We start from the raw sequence: 27,366 nt of genomic DNA, 5'->3' as shown, positions 1-27,366 counted from the left end.
GTCAAGTGTAATACATTTGAGATGTTCAGTATTGACGATGGTTGTCATTTTTTTAAAATAAGATTCACAGTATCTCTTTTAAATATCGCTGCTGACACGATCGCTAACACCCCTGATACAAAACAAACTGAGCAAGCAGCACAATAATGATATCCTGATCTGCGGGAGAACACTTAGAACTAGTTCCTGAAACATTAGCATTTGCCATTTCAGCTTGCTAACTATATAGCGCCACCAAGTGGATTAGATTCGGTGACTAACTTGAAATAGACTCATTCATTATAATTTATGCTTCCACAGCATTACGATGCATCCAGTCATTTAAAGGAAAGGGAATGCAAAATTCCAGAATAACGCGCCATATACACAGCAAGAAACATTGCATCATTTACTTTTGTAGAGACTGAAACGGCCTTGGAGCCATAAACCAAACACTCGCCGTCTTTCTATTATTAATCCTAAGTGTGTTCCTTGGCTCTGGAACTTTAACTGGAAGTGCTGTCAGTGATGTTTTCCCTACAATGAAAGGTAAATTTTAGGAAGTGATGTGCTGATTATTCATTCCTAGCCAATGGTGTCCAGCCACGATTTTCGGGTCTAGGCATATGTTGAAGAAACTGATTGGACAACATGTACCGTAGACTGTATTGTGATTGGTCGACGGTCGTGCGTGGTGCACAGCCATTGGTCGGTAGTCACGGGGTAAGGCGAGTGGGCTCTTTTGGTGGGAGAGACAGCTAGTCATTCCTCGTTGTAAAAGCCAGTGCTGCATGCGCTGATCTCCCGGCTATTGTCTCAGCAACTGAAGGCTCAAGTCGTCAGTCAGGAAGCATCTCACAATGAAACGAGTCTGGGTGATAGGGCTTATTTTTGCACTCTTAGCATTTGGTGAGTAGTGGTTTTTTTTTTTTTAATTATTCATTATTTTAGCTACCTTTAGCCCGTATGCTAGCACTAACTTGGTTTTTGCTTTTCTTTTCATTCACTGTGGAGTTTGTACGTTCTCTCTGTACTTGACTTTAAAAGGCTTGCAGGTGTCAAAGCAACGGAGAGCGTATTTAATTTACCTGTTATTTTAGAGTAACGCCAGTGTCCGTTAATCTCCTTGCCTTTCCAGAACTTTCTAGCAGAAACACCACCTGTGTTGAAGCTGTCTCATGTTAGCTAACCTCCACTGTTGCATACATGCACGTTTAAATAATGATTAAAAGGCTGACACGGTCAGACGTTACGTCTTAATTAATTTGGTGAATGTGAGCATGTGTTTGCACAGTGCTTTAAAAACTTAATGAGTCTAAAATTACCACATGTTCCCGGTAATTGATAATGAATTTTAATCGAGCAACTTCGTCCCTTGACAGCTGCTGTAAAGGCAGATGATGAATTTGACGTTGACGGGACAGTAGAGGAGGACTTGGGTAAAAGCAGGGATGGCTCCAGAACAGACGATGAAGTGGTGCAGAGGTAGGTGTTACTTTCCGTAAGTCCATATACCTTTCTAGAAAACTGCAGTTACTGTATCAGGGAAAAGTCCACTAAATCTTAGCAGGACAAGGTCAAGAAGATAAAGCTTGTGTACAGGTGCTCAGGGCCACTTTGGCGTTACAGTGGAGGCAGAGGTGTGCAAGTTTTACTGTAAAGTTGCCTGTAATAATAGGAAGTTGTATTTATCTTGCTTCCATCTTCAATCTTAGTTATCTGAAAGGACAACAGATTTGTTTGGCAGCAAAGATTTGCTGTCGTTCTCCTCTCTTACCCTGTTTGTATTTGCATCTGTCTGCCTTCAGAGAGGAGGAGGCAATCCAGCTGGATGGTTTGAATGCAGCTCAGATTAAGGAACTCAGGGAAAAGTCTGAAAAACATGCCTTTCAGGCTGAAGTTAACCGTATGATGAAGCTGATCATCAACTCTCTCTACAAGAACAAGGAGGTTGGCAGGAATAATCTTTACTCAACCCTGTGTCTACATATTTTTATTTAAGGCATTTCTCACAGAGTTCATCACTTTGTTTTGTGCTGCAGATCTTCCTTAGGGAGCTGATTTCCAATGCATCGGATGCTCTGGATAAGATCCGCTTGTTGTCCCTAACCAACGAGGATGCAATGGCCACAAATGAAGAGCTGACCATCAAAATAAAGGTATGCATTAACTTACTGAATGCTGACACCTTTAATGGAAAATCTGTGCATCCACTGATTGAATTTCATTATTTCTATCCCCAGTCTGATAAGGAGAAGAACATGCTGCACATCACTGACACTGGTATTGGAATGACCAAGGAGGAGCTAGTAAAGAACTTGGGAACCATTGCCAAGTCAGGCACCAGCGAATTCCTTAACAAGATGACAGAGATGCAGGAAGAGGAACAGTCTACCTCAGAGCTGATCGGACAGTTTGGTGTCGGTTTCTACTCTGCCTTCCTTGTTGCTGACAAGGTCATTGTGACATCCAAGCACAACAATGACACACAGCACATCTGGGAGTCTGACTCAAATCAGTTCTCTGTCATTGAGGACCCCCGTGGGGACACACTGGGTAGAGGAACCACCATCACGTATGTTATTTATGTGCTAACATTTGCCCACACCAGACTTTGGTTTCTTGATCTTTTTAAACAGCTCTTGTGAAATTAATTTCAATGCGTGGCTCATTTTATTTGTCAAAGCTTATGAAATCGTAGTTAATGTCTGTGTTGTTAATGTACAGCCTCTATTGAAGAAGAACTGCAGAGTATTTTCATGCTGCTACATGAGTCTGAAATGTTAAAGCCTGGAATTTTACATTTAATCTCGTCTTTGTCTAATTGCAGACTTGTCCTAAAGGAGGAGGCCTCAGACTACCTGGAGCTGGAGACCATCAAGAACCTTGTCAAGAAATACTCTCAGTTCATCAACTTCCCCATCTATGTGTGGGCCAGCAAGGTGACTACTTTGTCATTTCCTTCAACACTGAGTCAGACTTAATTCCAGACTGAAACAGACAAATATGGAAATGAACAAACGGTTGCATAATTTCTTTTAACATTCAAGACTGAGACGGTTGAAGAGCCCATTGATGAAGATGCTGAGGCAGCAGAGGAACCAGAGAAAGAGGCTTCTGAAGATGAGGCTGAAGTAGAGGAGGAAGAAGAAGACAAAGACAAACCAAAAACAAAGAAGGTATGTTAATGAAGAAATGGTGGTTGAGACTGTGTGAGTGTGATCATTAACAGTTTTTATGGTGGGTTAAAGTCCCATTGAGTCATTAAGATTTATGGACTATTTTACTCAGAAAGAAGTCTGTGAAAATGTCTGATCTAAAATGTATATTTTTCAAAAGTTATATAATTGTGTGATGTGTAGGTTGAGAAGACTGTGTGGGACTGGGAACTGATGAATGATATCAAGCCCATCTGGCAGAGGCCTGCTAAGGAGGTTGAGGAAGATGAGTACAAGGCTTTCTACAAGACCTTCTCAAAGGTAGGCACACATACTTTATCAAACCGGCTCTATAGGCTGGTATACTAATGTCTGATTTTTATAAACTTTACCCATCTTCCAACAGGACAATGATGACCCTATGGCTCACATCCACTTCACAGCTGAGGGTGAGGTCACTTTTAAGTCCATCCTGTTTGTGCCCACTTCAGCTCCCCGTGGGCTGTTTGACGAGTATGGCTCCAAGAAGAACGATTACATCAAGGTGTGTACTCTAAGCAATATTTAGTATCAGATTTATTCAACTTTTTCAGCAATTCCCCAAAAACTGAGTTTCAAAGTAAATGCCTTCCATTCGCAGCTGTTTGTCAGGAGAGTTTTCATCACAGACGACTTCAATGACATGATGCCCAAGTACCTGAACTTCGTCAAGGGAGTGGTGAGTTATTTTTAACTCTTATTTGGTCTCATGCTAATGTTATGTGCTTGGTCTCTACATTATCACCTGCACTGTGATTAAGGGAAACTTTATTTTGTTAGGTCGACTCTGACGACCTTCCTCTGAATGTGTCCAGAGAAACTCTGCAGCAGCACAAACTGCTCAAGGTGAGCTCAACATGCAGCCCTGTTCGCTTCCCATTCCATCATTTAGTCATCATTAACCAATGAAGCCTTTGATTAAAATGGATAATGAAGCAACAAAGCAATTTTTATGTAGTGCAAATCATAAAGTGCTTTCAGGAATAACAGGGGGCCACTAGAACATGGTTAAATGAAACCATAAATTAAAGATTCTGAATAACTAACGCTAGATTTAATGCAGTATGAAATGGTCATTACCTACTTTGTCTTTTTCAGGTTATCCGCAAGAAGTTGGTCCGTAAGACTCTGGACATGATTAAGAAGATTGCAGAGGAACAGTACAACGATAAGTTCTGGAAGGAGTTTGGCACCAACATCAAGCTGGGTGTGATCGAGGATCACTCCAACAGGACCCGTCTCGCTAAGCTGCTGCGCTTCCAGACCTCCAACAGTGAAACAGACCTGGCCAGCCTGGAACAGTATGTGGAGCGCATGAAAGAGAAGCAGGATAAGATCTATTTCATGGCTGGCACCAGCAGGAAAGAGGTGAGTGACTGTGGGTTTTTTGGTCAGGAGAAAGAAGTGTAAACTATCCTACACAAGCTGAAATTCTCATGTCTCTTGTTCTTCCATCCACTACAGGCTGAGTCTTCTCCCTTTGTTGAGAAGCTGCTGAAGAAGGGCTATGAGGTCATCTACCTGACAGAGCCTGTGGATGAGTACTGCATCCAGGCACTGCCAGAGTTTGATGGAAAACGCTTCCAGAACGTGGCCAAGGAAGGTGTCAAATTTGACGAGAGTGAAAAGACCAAGGAGAAGAGGGAGGCCCTGGAGAAGGAGTTCGAACCTCTCACAACTTGGCTGAAGGACAAAGCTCTAAAGGACAAGGTAATTCTGTGACATTAAAAGAATGGGGCATGAGCGCCAGCTGTAGAAGCAGTTAATTTTGGCTCTACCTGCTCATTTATGTCTGCAACATTTAATGCATTGCTTTTTATTCCCCAACAGATTGAGAAGGCTGTTCTCTCTCAGAGGCTAACCAACTCACCCTGCGCCTTGGTTGCCAGCCAGTACGGCTGGTCAGGGAACATGGAGAGGATCATGAAGGCACAGGCCTACCAGACAGGAAAGGACATTTCCACAAAGTGAGTGTTAATCCTGGGCTCATCTTTGCATTTATTACTCCCACTGCTATTGCTTTGTTCTAAATCTGTATTTCCATTTAATCTTTCCAGTTATTACGCCAGCCAGAAGAAAACACTAGAACTCAACCCCAAACATCCTCTTGTCAAGCAGTTGCTTAATAGAGTCAATGTGAGTTTAACCACTGTCATTTTTGTCTATCTGTACTATAGTAATGGTCCTTTACTAAGATTACCATCAAATTACTTAGTAAATGTAGTTCATTACATGAATAAACTTAAAATGGACCAATCAGAGCACTTAGTTGAACAGTTTCTTTTCCTCACACCCCCCAGACTGATGCTGAGGACCAGACTGCATCAGATCTGGCTGTGGTTCTGTTTGAGACAGCCACACTGCGCTCAGGATACCAGCTCGCTGATACAAAAGCTTATGGAGACAGAATAGAGCGCATGCTCCGACTCAGCTTGAATGTACCACTAGATGAACAGGCAAGTCACTGCAGCTCTTGTATGGTATACTAATTTGCATAGCAGATGTCTTGGTGTCTGAACTAATGATTCCTCTTCCAGCAGTGAGCCTTTTTGAGTTTAGTCTTGTCTCTGCTTTTTAAATCTTCTTTGTAAAATGTTAAGTATTTGTGCAGTGATTTTTAAGACTGTAGGATATGTTTAATAATCATGGCTCTTTTATAGATTGAAGAAGAACCTGAGGAGGAGCCTGAAGAACCAGCAGAAGATGACTCTGAAGATAAAGAGGAGACTGTGGATGAGGATGATGACGAAGAAACGGTAAGAAGACTTCACACACTCTTGCTTGAGGACAATGTAAAATTAAGAATCTAGATGTTGAAGTGGTTTACTCTTCTGACCTTTCTCTAATAATGCTTGCAGACAAAAGACAAGGATGAACTGTGAAGCACTGAAGGGAAGAGCGTGTAACAGTGGAGCTGGAAAATGGACTTAAGTCTCTGTTTCAGTGCCACCGTGGTCACATTATTTTGGGTGGGGTCCCTGGGTTGGGGTTTTTTAAAGCGAATATTTGTTTTTGTTTCTTTTGTATTACATTCCTCATGACTGTAAATTTGTTAATATTTAACTGACCTGTTTATGGAAAGATGTGATCCTGTCTATTGATCAAATAAATGTTTCGTGGAAAAATACTTGCATCGTTTCTGGTGTTTTATTCAAAACTGAAAGAGTTGCTTTCAGACAGGTCTTGGCTGCTATTTTCTTTTTCTTTTTTTTTTTTTTTTTTTTTAAGTCATCTTAATCCCAACATATCAAAAGTACAGTCTGGCTGTAGCTTACAGTGTAATACATCTACTCATGCATAGGGTGCCATGACACTTTTTACAGTTTGTTTTCAGACTGAAACTATGTAAATAAGCTCATGGAAATGCAGGTGGACGCCCCACTGGTAGGTTGGGTTACGGACTATTTAACAAGTCGACCACAGCATGTCTGACTAAAGAGCTGCCGCTCAGATAACATCCTGAACAGCACAGGGGCTCCGCAGGGGACTGTCCTATCACCCTTCCTCTTCACCCTCTACACATCTGACTTCAGGTACAAGTCTCAGTCATGTCATCTGCAGAAATTCTCAGATGACTCTGCCATTGTGGGCTGAATCAGGGATGGACAGGAGGAGTACAAGAGTGTGGTGGAGAGCTTTGTCGAGTGGTGTGAGCTAAACCACCTACAACTTAACATCACAAAGAAAAAAGAACTGATTATGGACTTTAGGAAGCAGGCTCCTAACCCTGTCACCATCAGAGGGGCTGATGTGGAGATCATTGAGGACTACCGGTACCTGGGGGTACACTTGGCCTGTAAACTGGACTGCACCAAGCACGCCAATGCTATCTTCAAAAAAGGGCAGAGTCGGCTTTTTCTACTGAGGCGACTCGGGTCCTTCAATGTTGGTAGGAAAATGCTGACCATGTTCTATCACTCGGTGTTGGAAAGCGTCATGTTCTTTGCAGCAGTGTGCTGGGGAAGTGGGGTGAAGACAGCTGATGCCAACAGGCTGAACAAACTGATTAAAAAAAGCTGGCTCTGTCCTGGGTGTCAGACTTGAGAACCTGGATGTGTCTGAGAGGAGAATGCTTAAAAAAAAAAAAAAAAAAAGCTTTCTATCATGGACAACCCCTGTCACCCCATGCACGCCCCCATGATGGACCATCAGAGCAAACGCAGCAAAAGACTCATTGCCCCGAAATGCAGAACTGACCGCCACAGTAAATCCTTTGTACCGGTGGCCAGTGTTGGTCAAGTTACTTGAAAAAAGTAATCAGTTTTAAAGGCTGCCAGATGATCTGGCGCCATCATGAGCACCCCTTCTGACCATACATAGAATACACAAACATAACATTGGAAAGACGGGTCAAAGAGGTATGAAAAAACTAAATGCACAATATATTCAATTCAACTGAACCAAACGATGCCGAGGAGCAAAGCATCACGTCTCAAAGAAAATGAGTTTTTACTAACAGACCTGTAGTGTTTGAGCGTGTTTTACCATCACCTGCTGGCAGTACAGAGGAAACAATCTGGCAGCCTTTAAAACAATTTCCCTCTGGATAAATAAAGTATTATCAATCAATCAATAAAAAAAAAAAGAAAAGAGAAATACATAAAAGGGTAAATGTGGTTGATTTCATTTTTTTTTTTTTAAAGGAGTTAAACAGAGTTAAAATGGCTAAAACAACTAAAAACGTCCCTCTTCATATGCTGTACTGATAAACCCAAAAAGAGACACAAATGAAGGGAGGCTGGTAGCAAATAACTGGGTTTGCATTGCAAAGGGTGATAAGAAGCTGAAAAGAAGAAAAAAAAAAAAGTAATCAGTAACTAATTACTGATTACTTCCCCAAAAAAGTAATCCCGTTACTTTACTGATTACTTATTTTCAAAAGTAATTAATTACTTAGTTACTTAGTTACTTTTTAAAAACACGATTTACAACCTGAATAGGTGATAAAGTGATAGATCTTTCAGCCCAATTCTACTTTTTCTACATAATCCATCATACAAAATGTAATCAAATGGAAAGGTCCCCTTTTAAAACTTGTTTTATTAGTTTTAATCTTTTAACTTTATGCATCAAGCAAAAATTTAATTATATGCAACATTCTCTGACTGGAAGAAATTTGTTTAATATTTAAACCTATTTTCTACACATTCCAGCACATAAAATAAAATATGTTTTGTGTTTACACTCACTCTTTCAAATAGATGCAAGTAAAACACAGCAGAAAATAAATAACATCAAAGACTAGCGGTCCTTTTGCTCTATTTTCACCTGTAAATCAGGAGTGGTGTAGGCGGAGGTTTACCCTGGTGCCGGTGTGCCGCAGCGGTCAGTGGAAGAATCCGCTAGTTTCTCTGTGAGTTTCCCATTATGTCATAGCACACTCGGTGCTTGCTCAGAAGTTTAGGGGTTTTTCTTCGGTGTAAAAAGAAGTTTTCTTCCCACGCACAATGGACACTAATGTTTTTGTCACTTTTTATGGAATCAAACTCAAAGTAAGGTCAGTACTTCCATGCTTTAAACACGGCATGCTCATACTCTCTCCCGAGCTCTATATATTATCCATTGTTGATCTGCACACAGCTGTTGTCACCAATGTCGTGAGACGTTCTCGCAAAAAAAATCACGGTTTTAGTAACGCAGTGTTCCTACGGGAAAGTAACGGTAATCTAATTACCGTTTTTGCAATAGTAATCCCTTACTTTACTTGTTACTTGAAAAAAGTAATGGGATTACTTTACCCATCTCTGCCGGTGGCAATAAGACTGTATAACTCTTCCTCATTCTGTAGGTGATTTTCCTGAGACTATTACCAGCGTTATTGTGTTACCTTTCAGACCATGCAATATTATCCAACAGTACCTTATTGAATATTTGTTTCATCCCTCCATCATACGCTGCTACTCCCTTTATTCTATTGCACAATACTGCCACTTTCTAGAATCGCCTGCACTGATAGTTGTTATTTATTCTCCAGGTTATAGTTATATATATTACTTCGTTAGAGTTATTTGATACTATGTCTTGCACTATCCTACTGTACCGGTATATTACTGTATACTACTATTCTTATTGTATATATTTTATATCTTATTCATCTGTTCCTCTGTCTCTCCTGCTGCTTTGAGCATGTACATGACAAAAGAATTTCCCTCGGGATAAATAAAGTGATTCTTATTATTATTCTTATTAAAGAGTCATGGTGACATGAGCTGTTCTACATTTAGGATACTTTACTGTTCTTTTCGGTTACACATTTATGCAAATTTAATGAGGAAGGATGCATTTAAAAAAAAAAAAAGTGCACTGAGGGTGACACCCCTGTGGTTTCTCTACAGCAACCCCAGGGAGATGGCTTACTGGTAAGATGTCATGAAGACTGATGCATCTGGTACAGGATGTCTTCATTGAGCCATGCCTTCTTTCTTTCTTTCTTTCTTTCTTTCTTAATTTACTGAAAGTGAGCAGAACTAGGTGCCTAGCCTTAATCGTTGGATATAGTGATTTTGACTATATTAATATTGTACACTAAATGCTAAATCTAATAAAATCTACTTGTGTGGGTTTATCTCAGAATCTGTTACAATGACCTAAACATGCAGACCACAGGCTTGTCAAGGTTTACAGGAAAGCACCAATGAAACCCACAAGGATGTGGAACAGCTTCACCACTGAATTAATTATCTAATTTTACACAGTAAGCTTATTTTACCCTTAGTAATACCCAAGGAATACATTTGTTCCAACACACTCAGGAAAGACGGCAACTTAATGGCACTTGAAACAGGAAGCAACATCAACTGTATTCTAGTTTAACAATACATTGTAATGTAGTGGGATGTCCAGTAGGTGGCACTAATACATTCAAAATGGGTTCTAGCAGCCAATGAATTAAAGAAGGACGTACTCAATCATTACGTCATTAAATTGACTTAAGAGGTTTCAGCTTTACATTTTTGAGTTAAAGCCAAAGAATAAAAACACGGAGCCCTTTCGAAGCTGATATCGCCCCACTTCACTTGGCAAGTATTATTTAAGTATTGCAAAAACACATGTTTCCCCCCATTTCTTCAGTTTAAATACACGTGCAAGAATGCCAGTGAAGAACAAAAGAAAAAATTGCAGGCCTAAAAAAGACAATCTACGTCTGATGAAGAGTATCTAGAAGTTATGTGTTCTTTTCTCTTCTTTATATATATATATATATTCGCTGTTTAAGTGTAGTTAACAATTACACCAATGCAAGCTCCACTGGTCTGTTGTGAAGCTTAAAGTAGAAACAGTCTTCAGGATCTATGGTTCAGTGAACAGGGCTGACGCACAGTGTGTGTGTTTGTGCAGCTGACTCTTACAGTATGAAATGATGGCGTTGTGCTGTATTCAGGTGTGTGTGTGTGTGTGTGTGTGGGGGGGGGGGGGGTCTTATAGTTCACAGTGGTCTGAAATAGTGAGTTTGAAAGCTAACAGCTAAACTGCAGCAGTGGAGCATTACAGGTCACTCCATCGACATGCTCCCATTCGCTGGAGTGAGAAAATGCTGCGCCTTTCTTAATAAAGGGTGACAGATATGGGCCACAGCAGGGGGAGGGGTGTCATAGTGGAGCCACAGTGGAATGATAACCATGGCAGATAATAGCTGTGCTCCTTTAGCACAATTATTATCTGTTTCCTCAAGTGGTTCCCTCAAACTAACCTTCTCTCTGCTGGAAGCCTTGAAATTCCAACACAATATGAGAAGGGATTTTTTGGGGGGGATTTCTCACACTGTAGTAGTAGTGCCACCACATGCCATGACTACTCACCTGAGGTCACCCAACCTCAGCAAGTGGGCAGACTTCCCACTTGCTCTGCATTCCAGTTTAACCCTTATCCCCTTGTTTTGCTCTACTTCCCCTTGTTCTGCTAATCTCTTTGGATTAGCTGTTTGACAGAATGTAGTTTTGCAGGCTTGTGAACTCATGTCACTCCTACAAATGTTTCTGGTATGAGAAAGTGTCAACCAAATTTGAACTCATATTATGGATATACATTTTTGTGGCTCAGTCATATTGTGACCCACAGAAGAGCATCATTAGTTCATCTCTTGATAGATGCCCATATGAAGTCTATGATTAATGGCCTTTAGTTTGAGACCTAGACTTATTTTTTCTTTGTCTGAGCCGTTTTTCTAATGTACTAAATGTTCAGCTACACAAGTCCGTGATATCACGGGGCAAAACAAACAAATAAACAAAAAATAGTACATTTCCCTCAGATTCAGTGTTTATCATTGCATGGCAGTATTTTTTTGTCTTTAGCCTTGCTATGTCTGCTGTTGTTGTTTTTTTTTTTCTTTTTAAATAATATGCGATGTTGCCCTTCTTATTTAATCATATTTTTAATCGTTTAGGGTAAGTATGAGCGAACAACCACGGCAAACATACATGCCAGACCGCAGGATATTTGATCTAATCTCTGTTAGTGAAAAATCGATCTATGACTGAAAGAGCCTTCCCCAGGGCTTCTCTTTCCCATCATTTGTATTTTGCGACTGACTGCAGTTTCTGCGCCGCTGCTGCTCATACGCAATCTCTGGATAGGTGGTTGCCATGGATTCCTGGGTCACATGCGTGGGTTTCCTAGCCAGAAGCAGCAGAAGATGTTCGGACCAAAAATCCAGAGCCATTTTCATTCAAGAAAAAGAGAGGATCCGCTGTGGAGGGCTTGCTGAGCGGGTGGTCTGACTACACACCCGTCTGCTGATTTCGGCATCTTTTAAAAAAAAGCCAACCAAAAAACACGACGGGAAGAAAACCTGATCTGGGTGCTTTTGAATCACTGAAATTCGCAGCAAACCGGTTTTGTCCACATCCATAGACTGATAACAGGAATGAGTATAGAAATTCCTGAAGGACTGACGGAGCTGTTACAGAGCTTTACCGTGGAAGTGTTGAGGAATCAGCCCAGGGACTTGCTCGAGTTTGCGCTACAGTATTTCACCCAGCTTAAGGAGAACGAGACCAAAGAGGCCTCATTTGGCAATGACCAAAATTCGGCCCCGAGACTTGGGAAAGCGGTCAATTTCATTGACGAAGCCATGCAGATCGATTCGGAAAACGGAGAGGAGGACGACGACGATGACGAGGAATTCATAGGTGGGCTAACACATTCACCGTGCGTGTTTCTGTCATGGGGGGATGCTGAACTTGACTCGAGATGCTTTGCTTTGAATTGTGAGCATGTATGGATGGATGGATGGCCGTGGGAGAGAATGAAAATCCACATCGAGCGCGCTGATGCTGCCGCCATACATTTACAACGGCTCTGTCATTTGCCATATATGGTCACCGAGGCTCAATGCTGGTTCACGAACGTGTTATGCTCTTCACGTTTCTGCTCAGAGAATAGCACCTGCAGACTGCGGCTTCTTTTGCTTTATAAATAATTATGATAGTCATAAAAACATCTGGACCGTTTAAATGTTTTCTGTCTCAGGTGCAGGCCCGGTGGGCCTCCCCTTCATATGTACCCAAAAAAAAAAAGACAAAGCTTGTAAAATATAAAGGCCTATAGCTTCAGCTGTTATATAGATGCAGGCAGTACACAATGTGCTGTCGACAGGCCTACATTTCCTGAAGTATTTAACACAGTGACTGCTGCCAGAGTGTAATGAGGTGCAGCCAGAAGCAACCCAGAGCTCTGACACAGCATCCCAATGAGTGGTGGCTTCTGCAAGACTGGCTGCAATGGTTACATAAGGAGAAATGCCTCGCATGCAGTTGTTAAATGTCTGTGTTTTGGGTCATTGTTGTTCTCCCCCCAACCAACCAACCACCATTAATGCCTCCCATATTTCAATGAGATTCCCCGGTCATCACTGGCTGGCAGGCCATTAATGGACGAGACCTATCTAATGTATATTTCATACTGACCTATTGTGTAGTAGCTTGGCACTGTTTTTCTCATTTAAATTTGATTCAAAGGCTAAAATCCACTTCAAAGCAGCTGTCCCCCATTCAGCTTTTACTCAGATGAATATAGACCCTAATGAGAATGCTCCACTTGTGCTGTAGATGTCGAAATACAACGGCCTCAAACCTTCCTAGCAATAACAGTTTGTGATGGATGGATATCTTTTATGGTGAAATCTAACATGCTTTTTTAAAAAAAAAAACAAAAAACCAGATATATATCTTTCTTTTTCTTTTCTCCAGCCCCTGTGATAAACAGATTCATCCGAAGAGCATCAGGTGAGTTACCATCTTCCTGTTGTGTCAAGGAGGGAAACTCTGGACAGTGTCTGAGCTGAAAACATTAAATAAAGCCTTCTGTGACACATGACTAGCGAGGCTGCGTCAGATTGGTTTCAGTACAAGTGATACTTAAGTATTTTTCCATCTGTCTTTTGTTACCGTCTTCCACTTATTGTAATAGTGTTGATTTGTTACAGCTTGTGAAGCCACTTTGTCTCGAACCCGTCAGTGAGTAATGTAGCAATAGTAAAGTTGTGGCTTCACATAACTTAGTTGTGTTTGGATAGCTGCTTGGTTTGCCTTTCTGAATGGAAAGAATTATTTATTAATAACTTGGGTATTTACCTTACCTCTTATCACTTCAGACGGGGAACGAACATCTTTTACTTAGCAAACCGTAAATCTTGCACATGAAATGAAAACAGATTCAATTAAGTTAACATTAAGCTGGTCACTTACCATATTCCACGTTAGCCTGTGTCAAGTTGAAAGTTTTTTATACCACTACCCCATCTTTCTGTTAACATATAGGAAGGAAATGTGGTAAGAGTGCTGTCATCCATCACCGCATATTCCTGTACTCAAGATGAGAAAAGTTGTTTTTATTGAAAGATTTATTGCCTGAACTGGTCCTGAATCATCCCTGGAATTTGCCTTTTTTGTTTGACTGGGATGAAGTCTGTGCCGTGGGCCACCTGAAGATGAACATTTGTTTTTCAGATGTTATGTAAGGTGTCGTTATTCATCTAAAAGTTCATTTAAAGAAAAAGTGAAGCTTTTTCAAATAAAGACCTGGTAGACAGTTCCACTGGAAGTGAGCTCTCAGAGACCCTAGAGACGCTGGTATACTTCAGCATTATAATTCGCGGACGGGAAGAAACAAGCAATTAATAAGGGATCAATTAACAATTCTATTTACAAACACCTTTGACATCTACTGTCGCTAATAACAAGAAAACTGCCCCAGAGTCGAAAACACTATATGGACAAAATAACTGCTGCTCATCAATAAGAGAAATGTAAATGTGATTCGTGTGTTTGTGTCATGTAGTGTGTGCTGAAGCATTCAATCCTGATGAAGATGATGAGGATAAAGAGCCAAGGGTAAACTGCATCCATCCAGTGATTATTGTTTTTACACAACTGGTTTAACTGTTCAGAGGTTATAAGTGTGATTCGTGATTTATGTTTTAGGTCACTCACCCCAAAACTGACGAGCAGAGACAGAGACTACAGGAAGCATGTAGGGACATTCTTCTGTTCAAGAATTTGGATCCAGTGAGTGGATTATTCCATAAGCTCTTCTCTGGTTTGTGCCCTGCCATATCCTAAATTAAACAAAGGGAAACATGGCCCAAGGCCAGTAAATTTCTTCTTTTTTTTTTTTTGCTGCATGCCCAGTACACCGTGCCTAATTTTTTTTAGAGATAGTTATTTATTTATTTGTTTTGGAAGCTCGAAAACAAACTCTGAGTGCATTCTGCACGATTCTTTCACTGTCTGACTGCTGTCCCCACCCCCATGACAGGAAGAGATGTCTCAGGTGCTGGATGCCATGTTCGAGAAGTTCTGCACGGAAGGGGAACATATCATTGATCAAGATGATGATGGGGACAACTTCTACGTTATCGAAAAGTGGGTTTAACTTACTCGTGAATTTCAAATCGCATCATAGTTGGTTATTTAACTTGAAAAAGTGAACACAGTTGCTAAATAATTGCTGAAATCATTGTTTTGTGCTAACTGAAGATATTTTTTCCCCGCTGTCTTTCCATTCAGTGGCACGTTTAACATTTTCGTGAAGGTTGATGGCACGGAAAAGTTGGTGGGCTGCTATGACAACCGAGGCAGCTTTGGAGAACTGGCGCTGATGTACAACACCCCCAGGGCGGCCACAATAATCGCCACTTCACCTGGAGCCCTTTGGTGCCTAGTGAGTAAACCATTACACCGCACCCCCCTGCAATGGCACAGTTGGATCCTTAATCGGGTTTTTCTAGCATGCTGTGCTGTCAGCTGTCATGATTTAAGTAAACGGGGAGTTTATCTGCGACGGTGTGGAAACCATCATTAGGTGAACACAAATTAAGGCGAAAGCAGCTGTTTTACCTCCAGGCTCTGTTCGTTTTATTGTTACATTTCAGCATGGATGCTATTTTACTTAAGGAAAACTGGCAAAACATCCAGTTAAGTATCCAGTCGCAGTCTGACTTGTTTCTGAGAAGCTGCTGTTTATTAGTGACTATGAGAGCCATCGCTGAACTGCGGGTAACGTCTCAGTTAAGTCCTCTCAGTGCAGCTGGGTAGGTTTCTGCCATGTCCTGTGCTGACCTGAGGACTTGTAGGTTGTTTTTATTTGAGTCTCTAATCTCAAACAGGAAGCTCCTTTTGACCACCAATTGGTTTAGGTCAAGGAGGAAGAGTGCTGCCAAAAAATGCATCCAGTCAAACAGTCGAACCTTTATTTATGGCCCTTGTTCATTTTGTAAACAAGCGATAGGATATGAACTTGAAGTGGGTCCAACTTTAGCAACCTTTAAACCATGAGGTTCCAGCCTTGCTTGCGCCTTTGGGTGAGGGGAAAAAGGTTTGTCAGCTATAGGGCGCCCTCTGCAGTCACATATGTTTCCTGCAGCACAGTATGTTACTGCAAGCTTTGTTGACCATGCTGTCTGTGATATTTTTCCTTTCTTTGTGTTCAGGCTTGGTGTCCTTTCATTCATTTCATTCACATAATGACACATGGATGATGCTGTTTCTTTTCTTAAATTCAAACTATAAGTGCACACTATTGTTTTATGTGAGCTATTTGATGAACAAACAAAAGATAGATAAGATAACTCTTTATTGTCATTGCACAGTCATACCAGGTGCAATAGTATAACGAATTTGGAAACTGTCCCACGTCAGCACTGCACACAACACAACATGAGATCAGTCTGGACTTCTTGGTTGGGGATTTTTCATCATTATGTTTATTATTATTTTTATTACTGTATAGCACTATTATGAATAATATTTTATAATGTGTGAATTGTTAATTTTTGTCTAACCCCAGGGTCAGTGTCATCAGAAATTGTGTTTAATGAAGCCTTATTTTAAATCTGTTTCAGGATCGTCTGACATTCAGGAGGATCATAGTGAAAAACAATGCCAAGAAGAGGAAGCTGTATGAGGCATTCATTGAAACTCTACCCCTGCTTACATCTTTAGAGGTCAAGATTAACATTGTCCTCCAGCATTTACACAGTGTACTACATATTTACAGTAAAACATTTGCAAACCAAATATGTTTCATGCACAGATGTCAGAGAGAATGAAGGTAGTTGACGTGCTATCCACCAGGGTGTACAGCGACTCGCAGCAGATCATTGCTCAGGTGAATAATGTCTTCGTACAATCTGCTTTTATTGGACATTTAAAAAAAAAAAAAATTCTACATGTTTTTGTGCTCCTTTGCAATTGCTGTGTTGCTTTTTGTCATAGGGTGATTTAGCGGATTGCTTCTACATTGTCGAATCTGGCCAGGTTAGAATCACTATGAAGAGAAGTCGGGTAAGTTTGCACCGCCACCCTTTAGACAAGCCTCTGATTTAAAAAAAAAATCTCTGGAAACTTAGAGTACGCATTTCTTTTTCTCTGCTAGACAAAAACAGACCAAGAAGAAGAGGAGGTGGACATCGCTACATGCTCCAGGGGCCAGTATTTTGGGGAGCTTGCTCTCGTCACAAACAAACCCAGAGCTGCATCTGCCTATGCTGTGGGGAGTGTCAAATGCTTGGGTAAATTTTGTGCAGTTTTGTGCTCGTTCGTTAATATATCGCGCCACAGATGCACATCTCCCAGTAAAACACATATTATTTTGTACCATCCTTTTCAAATTCACCTCCAAGTCCTGACTGTATCTGTTTTCTTCTTTATCAGTCATGGATGTTCAAGCCTTTGAGAGATTGCTAGGCCCATGCATGGACATCATGAAGAGAAACATTGCTAACTATGAGGAGCAGCTGGTGACCCTGTTTGGAAGTAGCCCTGAAATTGAGCAACAGACTGCATGAAGCGACTGCAGTGGACTGTAAATGGGTGGATGGAAAAAGGCTTGTAACCACTTAAACAGATTTTCTTACAAGAAATGTGAATATCCACCTACATAAACCATTTGAGCGTCAGATATATAAAACACACGTTGTCGGAAGGTTATGGCCGAAAAGTAAAGCCAAAGCAGAGTTGCTTAAAGCTTGTTTAAATTACATTTTCCACAACACTCACCTTACAAAAAAAAAAAAAAAAATGTAAGTGTGCATTTTACTTGTCGGTGTCGGGTGCATTACTTGTTTGTAATTTGAGCATTTTTTTTTTTAACTTTCACATTTTCTCCACAGTGTTATAGCCACACGTACAATATTATATATATCGTTTGTAAATTTCTAAACATTGCGTGTCAAAGTCAAAAGCCAAAGCTGATTTCTTACTGGATAAGTGCGAGCAAACGTCACATGTACAAAAGGGCCCAAACCTGAGAAAGGGTAAACGGTTTGTAAAGGATAAAATCTTTGACATTTTGATTATGAAAAAACAAAAAAACTTGGCAGTATCCTAAAATTTCTACAAAAATACATTCCTGTTTAGCATAAGATGGAGTCCCTGGAATACATGCTCATAAACCACGTATCACTGTTGCTAAGTGTTTGTGGCCGTTAGCCGAGTACTATGCTCTTTCTTTTTTCAAAAAAGCAAAGTTCAGAGAGATAGCTGATAGTTTTGTAACAACACACAACACATTGCTGTATAATTTTAAAACTGAGTATTTACTGTTATTATAATAGGCCCACTTTAAACTTCATAAGTTGCCCAACAAGACAGTAGTCATTACAGGCAACATCTTAAGGCAACTCATTTTTCTGTGTTTCAATGTAAAATTTAGGTAATACTGTTTTTGCATAGGTGAAACATACATTATTATGACATCCATATTTGCTGTCTACCTCTGCCAACAACTTCTACAGTTTTACGCTCAACAGGAATCTAAAGTGGGTCCTCTCTCTTACTACTTCTCTCTTTTTAAAGTAACTGAGGTCTTCTGTATTTTGTCTGCAGCTTACATGGTTTAACTGGTTAAACATGCAGATTTTATCCCCCACCCTTCCTCGTAGGACTGGTCATTTTTGAAGGCATAACCACAATACTGGCTAAAAGTACTGTATGTTTCACTTTTCATGTCAATAAAGAATTTTTTTTTTGTATTTGTGCTTCCGGTTAGTATTTGTTAAAAGAATGAAAGAGTCAGTTTCTTACTGACCCACTCATTCTTCATGGCAGTCCCCATATCTTCTACGAGATTATTTCGTTACGAAAAAGAGAATTGAATCTTTAAAACGATGTGTCCATGTGATTCTTGCTGTAACTGCAACACTGCAGATAAAAAAATAGTCATGTATTGTTCCTGTTATTGCCAATCAGCTGTTACTGGCTAGTAACAGGCGTGTACTTTTATCCAATGAGAGGATAAACAACAAACTAGGGGACACCTCTCCTATTTTTCTCAAACATATCAACCAATAGAATATCCGAATTCCTCTTGTTGACGTTGTTGCGCACCAATGGGGAGCTTCCTCTGGAGCCATTCAATCCCTCCCCTCGAGTGAATGCCACAGAGTTACTTGATGTCGACAGCTCTGGTAAGTGGGAAGTTGGTGAGTTTTTTCGAAGAAATAAACGGTTGAAAGTAATTTTTAACTCGGTCCACGTGAGACTCGTGTCTTTGCAATTATTGTATAATGTTTAAGCGAGGTTGTCACGCGTTAATTTGACGTCGACTGGAAGATTGAGATCGACAGTGGGGCTTTTTTTTCTCCGTTGTGACGCTCGTTGTTTTTGTTGCAAGAAACCCATCCGACAGCAGTTGTTTGTATTAAAACAAGTCTTCAAATTAGTAGAATATGCTTTGAATAGTGTGAAAATGCCGTCAAAAGGCTTCTATAGGTTTTCGTGTCATTCATTTTGAACGGGGCAAAGATGTTGCGTCATGCCTCAACTTGTTGACATTCTTTTGTTTACAGTGTTAGACCCCAGAGCTTCGAGGTTTGAGCGAAGGAAAGTACTGCTGCATTTAAATGTTGGAGAAAGAGCAGGCCGAGTCTCCAACCGTCTTTTTCGACAATATAAGACTGTTGAAGCGTTTTCTGAACGGCATTATGTTGTTCGTGTATCCTTGCTTACGAAGTCGAAACAACGGTGTCTCCGAACCTGCGGCCTTTGATCGGTTGGCAGACCGTTAGTGTTCGTCAGTTTTTCATTTAAATGTGTTAAATTCAGGAAGTCACGGTCACCTTTATATTTTAACGATTTTCCATACATTGTTTGTCGATTAACACAATATAAATTCCCAATAAGAATGATATATTTTACTTTGTCATTGACACTCACATACTTTTGTTTTCAAAATCGATGTTTTCCACCGTCGGTAAGACACTTTTTAAGACGAATTTCTGGTATTTTTCGCTTTCGCTGCGCAGTTATGAATGAATGAGCTCTGGTACGCATGCGTCAAACCCTTTTAAGTTTATAAACAAGGCCTCCACGCAGGGAGTCACATGACTATTCACAGAGGTTTGCTGTGTCGATTCAGAGACAAAGGAGTCCCCAAAGGCTTTGTGCCTTTTCCGTAATATTGATGTCATACGTGATATGCAATGATTCAGTACTAACTGTGGTGTTTTTGTTTTGCTGTGGTGATGATCTTTGATAGCTCATGGGTGTTATAGTCATGTTTTTCTTTCAGTTGATTATTCTTTCAAACCATATTACAATAAAAAACAAACAAACGCAGACATACATACAACTTTATAACTGCAAAGACTTTATTTTGATTTAGTTCATTTCAATTCAACGGAGCTCAATTTTATTTATATATTTATATATAGTGCAAAATTACAACAACAGTTGCCTCAAGGGCTTCAAGTGCAACTGGTTATTGCACAGCCCTGATTCAGATGTCAGCAGTAGCTCCATTTTAGCTCTAACTTTGTCTTTTGGTTTTGCCCAAAACCAGATGATGTGTCAGAGTATGACGATGGATGCTGAGTAAGCTGGACAGTAGCCCGTTTTTTATTTTGAAAAAGAGGAAACCGAACATCTTGAAAATGGACGAGTCGTTCGATCCGCTCAAGTGTAATGAGGACCTGCCTTCCTCTCCTGGGTGCCACATGGAGTATGGTAAAACTAGCCAAAAAGAATGTGCAGTCTGCAGTTAAGCAAACCGAACCCTTCAGATATGCGTATGAAAAGTACTGAATTATCTCCTTAGACGACATGCCAGAGCTGCAGGAGGTGGAGGAGGACCAGAGGTCTCCGAGGTTATTTCAAGTTGGAGCAGTGTCTCACCAGGAGCTCAGCTGCTCTCCTAGCACCAACTGGCTTGCCGAGTTGGCCAACATAGCCACCAGTCCTCAGAGCCCTCTACTGAAGGACGCCCTACACAAAAGGTTTGTAGATGTTTAAGGAATGCCTGCATGTGTGATGTAAACACAGAGACGCCTTTACACATGTAGTAACAGTACACCCCAGTACACCTGGGGGTAATTTCACAAGATTAAGAGTAGCAGTTTAGCTGAACAACAGCAAAAATAGCCCCTAAAATGTGCAGATTTTTAACTGCAGTTGGGGCATGCAACATTACGACCAAGACTGAGCAAAATCTGTTTTAATTACAAAAGAATCACATAAAGCTGCATATAAGTGCATTTGAGTGTGTGACAAATATATCTACTTGCATAACAAACTAACTACTGATGTTTGTGACATTATCACTGTTTTTCAGATCATCTCCAGTTCACATCTTTGGCAACAGCAATAGTTTACATTCCTATGCCCGGCCCCCGTTAGCCAGTAGTGCACCCAACCCGTCCAGAGGCCACCTCAGGGAGCGCAGGCGTGTCAGGGTAACCTTTCATGTCTAACATTTTCCCTCAAAAACCTGATAATCATTCATTCTGACAGACTCAGCATGGATTTTCAACCTGTCTCAATGCTGATATGATTGTAATTTTTCTTTCTTAATTATCAAAAACAGGCCAGCAGTGAATCAGAGTCTGGGGTTTTCTCAATGTCATCATCGTTTTCTGATGATGAAGACATGGCATGGTCTCACTCTTGGCCCTCCACAGCCTGGCATTGTTTCCTAAAAGGTGCATAAATAAGAATACATGACCATATGCATCCATCAGTGCATACACACACACACACACACCTAGAAGTCAATTCAGTCACACATGTTGGAGTTAATGGTGAATGTTTGAAGTACTTGAAACAATTCTCTTGAAAATTCCTCATAGTGTTTGCTTGATATTTAAACATGAATGCAAAATTCACTTTTTTTTTTTCAAATGTCATCACTTGATGAAGGCAGGAAAATCCTTCAAAATGTGCTGAGGACAACTAGAGATTCATTCAGGATGATTTTGTTAACATTTTCTTCCACTAGGATTAGCACAAATTGCAAAGAAGACCAGTTCTTACCTCTGGTGTCCAAACAGCAGCATTGCATCCAGTTTCTAGCATCCTCTCTGCAACATCAGCACACTTATGCTAATTTGTCATGCTTCATTGTTCTGTTGCTATTCAGGGACTCGTCTGCGCTTCCATCGAGGTCCAAATGTGGAGTGGCAGGAAGCTGATGAACTCGGGGATTCGGATGATGACTCAGATGATGAAAGCATGCCTCCATCCTCATCCTCTTTCAAGGTATGGCAACGTATGGTGCCTTTAGTATGTCTTAAAAATTCTGATAATCTGACTAGATGAGTAAATCATTGTGGACACTTGTATAAGGTACTTTATAATATGTAGTTTACTTTGTACTTTATAGAAAGTGACTGACAGTAAATTTGAGTAACTGTGTGCACAAATGAGTCTCAAATGATTTTCAGCAATGGTCGTTTTTATATATATATGTGTGTGTTGGTGTAAAGTAATTAACTAATTTATTAGACTATCACCCAAGTAAGGTTTATGCCACAGCTGTCCTAAATTAACAGTATTGGTAATAACTAAAATGATCTTTTATGTTTCTGTAATGGTTGATCCACCAGTGTGTACAAACTTTTTAATCAATTTAGTGTCTTTAATCCACAAATTTTCAAATTTCCGGTTTTGCAAAAGGGAAAATAATATTAAAGCAAATTATTATTTGTTAATTAAAATAAATTTAACTGCATTCCCGAACAGAAAAATGAGCTTTAGTGGTCAAATATTACGCTTGAGTAATTTCTAAATTCTCCAGTGGTGGCTGAAGTTTGGGTATAAAAACATGAATTCAGTTATTTTTAGTTTTTGACAGATTTTCTAAAAATATTTGGTTTTTAAATTTTTTTTTAATTAAAAAAAAAAAATTAATCACAGGTGGTCTATTACATTAAGCACTGTAGGTGTCTCGCGTACTGAGTCTTTAAGCAGTTGGACACTGATTTGTATCTGCACTAATTCTTCTCTGGTAGTGAATTTGTCATGCACGTTTTTCCAGTTAATAGAAACATTTCTTATCTGCATTTATGTTTCCTTTACAGAGATATGGCTCTGATGGGCTTAAACTGGTGAACCACGAGGAGACATTATCCTTTGGGCAGGCAGTTCTGAAATTGACCTTTGACCCGGGCTCACAAGATGAAGGCCTGCTAACAGCTGAATGCCGATTGGATCACCCCTTTTTTGTCAAAAACAAAGGTACAAAAACACATGTTCTTTCCTTTTAGATTGATCTTTGCTGTTAGAATCTTCCACTTAAACAATTTGCTGAATCCAATCTATTTAGTTTTTGCATTTCAGTAAACACCTTTAGGATCAAACTAATATATAATATCCTGTTTCAGGGTGGTCTTCCTTTTATCCAAGCCTTACTGTGGTGCACCATGGGATCCCTTGCTATGAGATGCAGCTGGGTGATGTGTGCCTGCCGCCAAACCACCCAGATGCCATTAACTGTGATGACTCAGTCGTCTTTGACACTTTCAGAAGGTATGCTCTTTAGATGGTCATCTAATTTTTTTGCAGTCGTTTCACATTCACTTGGATACATGATAAGTCAAAGTAGTTGTAAATATTTTCACATGAAACCTGGCTGTTTAGAAATACTGTTTGTGCCACACACCAGAAGAAGGTTCAGGTTATTGATTGGTTAATTGAATCCTTCCTTTCTGTCTCCTGCAGCTATGACTTTACCCCACTAGATTCCTCAGCGGTGTATGTTCTGAGCAGCATGGCTCGTCAACGGAGGGCCTCCTTGTCCAGTGGGGGTGCTGTCAGTCCAGACTGTGATAAACTCGAGCGCTCCAGCTCCCCTCACTCCTCCAGTAGCAAATCGAACAGGAGCCACAACTCAGGGATAGCCAGTGGTGCCACACCTACGAAATGCAAGCGGCCAATGAATGCCTTCATGCTCTTTGCCAAGAAGTACAGGGTGGAGTACACACAGATGTATCCTGGAAAGGACAACAGGTGTGCAAATGTCACTGAAATACAATATACTTACAGATATTCCCAGTTACAGCACTGTGTATAAGTCTTGTGCCACCACAAATTTTTCTATATTTTGCTAGGAAAATATGAAAAAAGTGCAATAATTTAATGAAACGTGCAAACATAGTTGGAAATCTATAGATTATGTAAGGCAAAGACTCAGTCTGTACAATTCTAACAAGGCTGAAAGCCAATATTTGGTATCAACATCTTTATTTTTCAATACAGACTGAACTCTTTTTTTTTTTTTTTTTGGTCATTTCTTTAAGAATAGTTCTCCAGGCTTCTTGAAGGACATTCAAGGCTCTTTTTTTGGATGTTGCATGTTTTTTTTTGTTTTGTTTTCTTTCAAGATGATCACACACTGCTTCAACAATGTTGAGGTCAGAGCTCTGGGGAGCCCAAACCATGACTGTTCGTGTTCTATTGTGATCAAAATCTGTCATTACCTTTCATAATTTTATCAGTTTTGACAGGCTCTCCAATAGCAATGGCTAAAATGCAGCACCAAACCATGACAGAGCCTCCACCATACTTTAAAGGTGGCTGTAGACACTCTACGTTTTACCTCCTCTGTGCATATTGACGATGATTTGAACCTGAACTTTTACATTTGGATCCATCAGACCTGTTCTCACTGATTTTCACTTTACTTCTACTTCTGATTTGGCATACCTCAGCCTTTCCTCCTTGTTTCCCTTCCTTAATAATGGACTCTTGAGCGCAATTGAGATAACTTCTGATGAGGTTTCATTGAGCAATAGATGGATTAACTTAACAGCCAGAGCTTTGATGCACTTTTTTCAGGGACATGACTTTCAGATATTCTTCATTTGCTCAAGATGGATTTTTTTAAATTTTTTTTTTATTCATGACAATTTTTTGTCTTCCGCTTCTCCAGTTTACAAGTTTTTTGAGGTTGCTATTACCAATTTAAAATTGGTTCTATGCTAAGTTGTCTGTATGTCGACATGACACTGATTCACCCCTGGAGTAAGGTGTTTCCTTTTTTTTTTTTTTTTTTTTTTTTTAAATGCTTGAATGAGTCATAGGTGAGCATTAAGTGACTTGATAAACCAACCCCCTGTCATGGTTAGATGTTCTTTGGTTAGATTTTTTTAATTATTTAATTTTTATCAGACCTTTAGTTTGAATTTTTCTGTGACCTTGGATCAAAATGTATCCCTTTGGCCTGTTTGCCAAATGGGTTATTGTAACCCCAGGTCAACGGAGGAACATGTGGAACAGTTTCACATGATTCAAAATGCCCACAGCTTTATGGTCGCTTTGTGTCTCCCTTCCCACGCCAACTTCCTCTGGTTCCTGATCTTTCAGCTCATTGTTCTTGATGATACTTGACTGTTTGTCCCACTTTAATATGTTTTTCAGAATAGAAAACTGCTAATTTGCTGATAGAGAATGACTGCAGAGCTAGAAAAGTGTGAATTGACTTAATATGAAAACTATTATTTTTGTGTTAGAGGTTGCTAAATGCTTCAAGCTAGAGCTGACAAGCCCAAAGCAACGCATGAAAAGTCCATGATCTAGTGAATGAAGCCTTGTAGTTGAACACAAAGATAATTCCTTATTGGCCACTGTAGCCCTGACAGCAAGGATAAAATAACACTCCAAGAAACCCAAACTTTCCCCCCAAAACAAACAAACAAAAAAACTAAACAAAACAAAACAGCAGAGCCACTGTGGGTCATGCTTCTGATAGAGAAGCTGTTCATTCAGTGGTGGGTTAGAATTTCTGATATGTAGACAAGCTGTAAACAAGTCGTAGTAAACCAGAAGGACTAAAACTCTATTCTCATTTAGGAACCCAACCCCTGTATGAAGACACACGTCTCCCAGCACATTATAATTAAGGCTTTATTCTCCACCCACAGATGGCTTACCAGCTTTAATTGTTAAAAAAGCAATAGTAAAACCAAGTGTAGCTGTTTTTATTTTCTTAGGTCAAAAGTTAGAGTGGACATGAAACATTAGATGTAGATGAGGCTAATCTACACCTTGGGGTTCCACTCTAAAACTCTGTCACAGATTTAACACTGACAGCTGACAGTGTTTAGATTAAATTAAATTACATTTTTTTTCTAAAGACATTTAGTTTCACTTCTTAATCAAACGCATGCGGGCCGCTTTTCTATATCCTGGACAAAAGGAGCAAACGGGACGGTGTTAAAAGGAAAACAAAGACACATTCTGGCATGTCAAAAATCTGAAAAACTGAATCTCGATTTGTCTCTAACCTTTCGCTCCAGAGCCATTAGTGTCATTCTGGGTGACAAGTGGAAGAAGATGAAGAACGAGGAGAGGAGGATGTACACCATGGAGGCCAAGGCCCTGGCCGAAGAGCAGAAAAGGCTCAATCCAGACTGTTGGAAACGTAAAAGAACCAACTCGGTAAGGACCAAAATCAGATATCACGCACCGATTTCTATTTCACAATCGATTCCACATTGCACACTGACATTGCATTTTTATGGTTTTAAACATGGTTCCAGTCTGCTGTGTATCTACAACTCCTGTTGTCTTTGCACAGGGTTCCCAGCAGACCTAGATAATCTACCCACGTCCCTGGCTGCTGTTGTTTTGGCATGGAGAGGTGCTGGACAGAGTCTGATGGACCGCTTGATGCCTCTTTGCTCTCCTGTATTCTTGAGACTCGACTGTGATGCTGAATTCACTTGCTTTTTATAACCATGAAACATTATAGTGACAAAACAGAGTTATGAGATATATATACAAAGCATTTAATCTAGTCACTAACAGTGCATATATTTTCTTATATCTTTAATGTCAAAAATGGTCTTATTCCTCTGAAATAAGAATGAATTTCAGGTTATTTCATATCTAGTGGTGGGAAAACATGAGAGCCTGTGGTGCTATGCTTCAGTCAAAAAAAAAAAAGACAAAAGGGGGAATTTCAGATAACTTTTTCAAACTGTTCATAGTGATATTTTTAATATTCAGTATATTGCACAGATAGATAATCTATTAAAACATTTTGTATTACAGTATACAGCATATTCTGCCGCTGAACTATGGCGAACAGTTTGTGATTACTGCCCTGCAAGTCTTTAGGTCGTTTTTGCCCGACCACCCGGTCACATGATGACAGGGCTTTCCGCATGCGGTGGTGGGTTTATACTCAGTCATAAAGCACTTCAGGCTTTCACTGTAAGTGTTTATTTCTTCTGCACTTTATATAAATATGTAATCTAATCCTATACAGCCATTGTATGCAGGGGGAAACTGTTTGTATAATACAGCTCGTCTCTTGACAGTTAGCCATTTGACACAATCGTGGCCCAGCAGCCATGCTCTGCTTTCAGGTTTCTCTTAAATTTTAAATGCTTTTGTTCATAATGTACAGGTTTTACAGCACCAACAACCTCTTGCACAAAATATCCTTGTATCATATTATAAATAATTTTTTAAAA

At 40.0% G+C, this 27,366-nt stretch overlaps 2 protein-coding genes across 3 annotated transcripts; both read left to right on the top strand.

The window, feature by feature from the left end:
• Positions 1-729: 729 nt before the first annotated feature.
• hsp90b1 (heat shock protein 90, beta (grp94), member 1) lies at positions 730-20,519 on the top strand. Of its 2 annotated transcripts, XM_040026044.1 has the most exons (28): positions 730-888; positions 1,362-1,464; positions 1,788-1,929; positions 2,022-2,138; positions 2,223-2,554; positions 2,810-2,921; positions 3,030-3,158; positions 3,342-3,458; positions 3,544-3,681; positions 3,778-3,855; positions 3,957-4,022; positions 4,275-4,544; positions 4,641-4,886; positions 5,007-5,143; positions 5,234-5,312; positions 5,477-5,636; positions 5,868-5,932; positions 12,004-12,307; positions 13,367-13,402; positions 14,457-14,509; positions 14,600-14,683; positions 14,934-15,040; positions 15,185-15,338; positions 16,519-16,620; positions 16,710-16,784; positions 16,892-16,960; positions 17,052-17,187; positions 17,330-18,550. In XM_040026044.1, the coding sequence occupies exons 1-28, from the start codon at positions 840-842 to the stop codon at positions 17,461-17,463; spliced, it is 3,594 nt and encodes a 1,197-aa protein (XP_039881978.1). In that variant the 5' UTR covers positions 730-839; the 3' UTR covers positions 17,464-18,550. The 2 variants fall into 2 exon arrangements, 1 of the variants encoding a protein (XP_039881978.1); XR_005695033.1 differs by lacking the exons at positions 730-888; positions 1,362-1,464; positions 1,788-1,929; ... (12 more) ...; positions 5,477-5,636; positions 5,868-5,932 and adding an exon at positions 20,457-20,519 and having other exon boundaries at positions 11,731-12,307; positions 17,330-19,083.
• hbp1 (HMG-box transcription factor 1) lies at positions 19,116-27,366 on the top strand. The gene is made up of 10 exons (XM_040026043.1): positions 19,116-20,620; positions 20,712-20,889; positions 21,225-21,345; positions 21,477-21,591; positions 22,029-22,147; positions 22,969-23,125; positions 23,272-23,416; positions 23,609-23,896; positions 26,185-26,326; positions 26,466-27,366. The coding sequence occupies exons 1-10, from the start codon at positions 20,482-20,484 to the stop codon at positions 26,481-26,483; spliced, it is 1,422 nt and encodes a 473-aa protein (XP_039881977.1). The 5' UTR covers positions 19,116-20,481; the 3' UTR covers positions 26,484-27,366.

The sequence above is a fragment of the Simochromis diagramma genome, unplaced genomic scaffold (genome assembly GCF_900408965.1).
Source record: "Simochromis diagramma unplaced genomic scaffold, fSimDia1.1 OVJJ01000293.1, whole genome shotgun sequence".
In the NCBI taxonomy this organism is placed as follows: domain Eukaryota; kingdom Metazoa; phylum Chordata; class Actinopteri; order Cichliformes; family Cichlidae; genus Simochromis; species Simochromis diagramma.
Note: the sequence above shows the minus strand (reverse complement) of the source record. Positions and strands in the feature narration are given on the sequence as shown.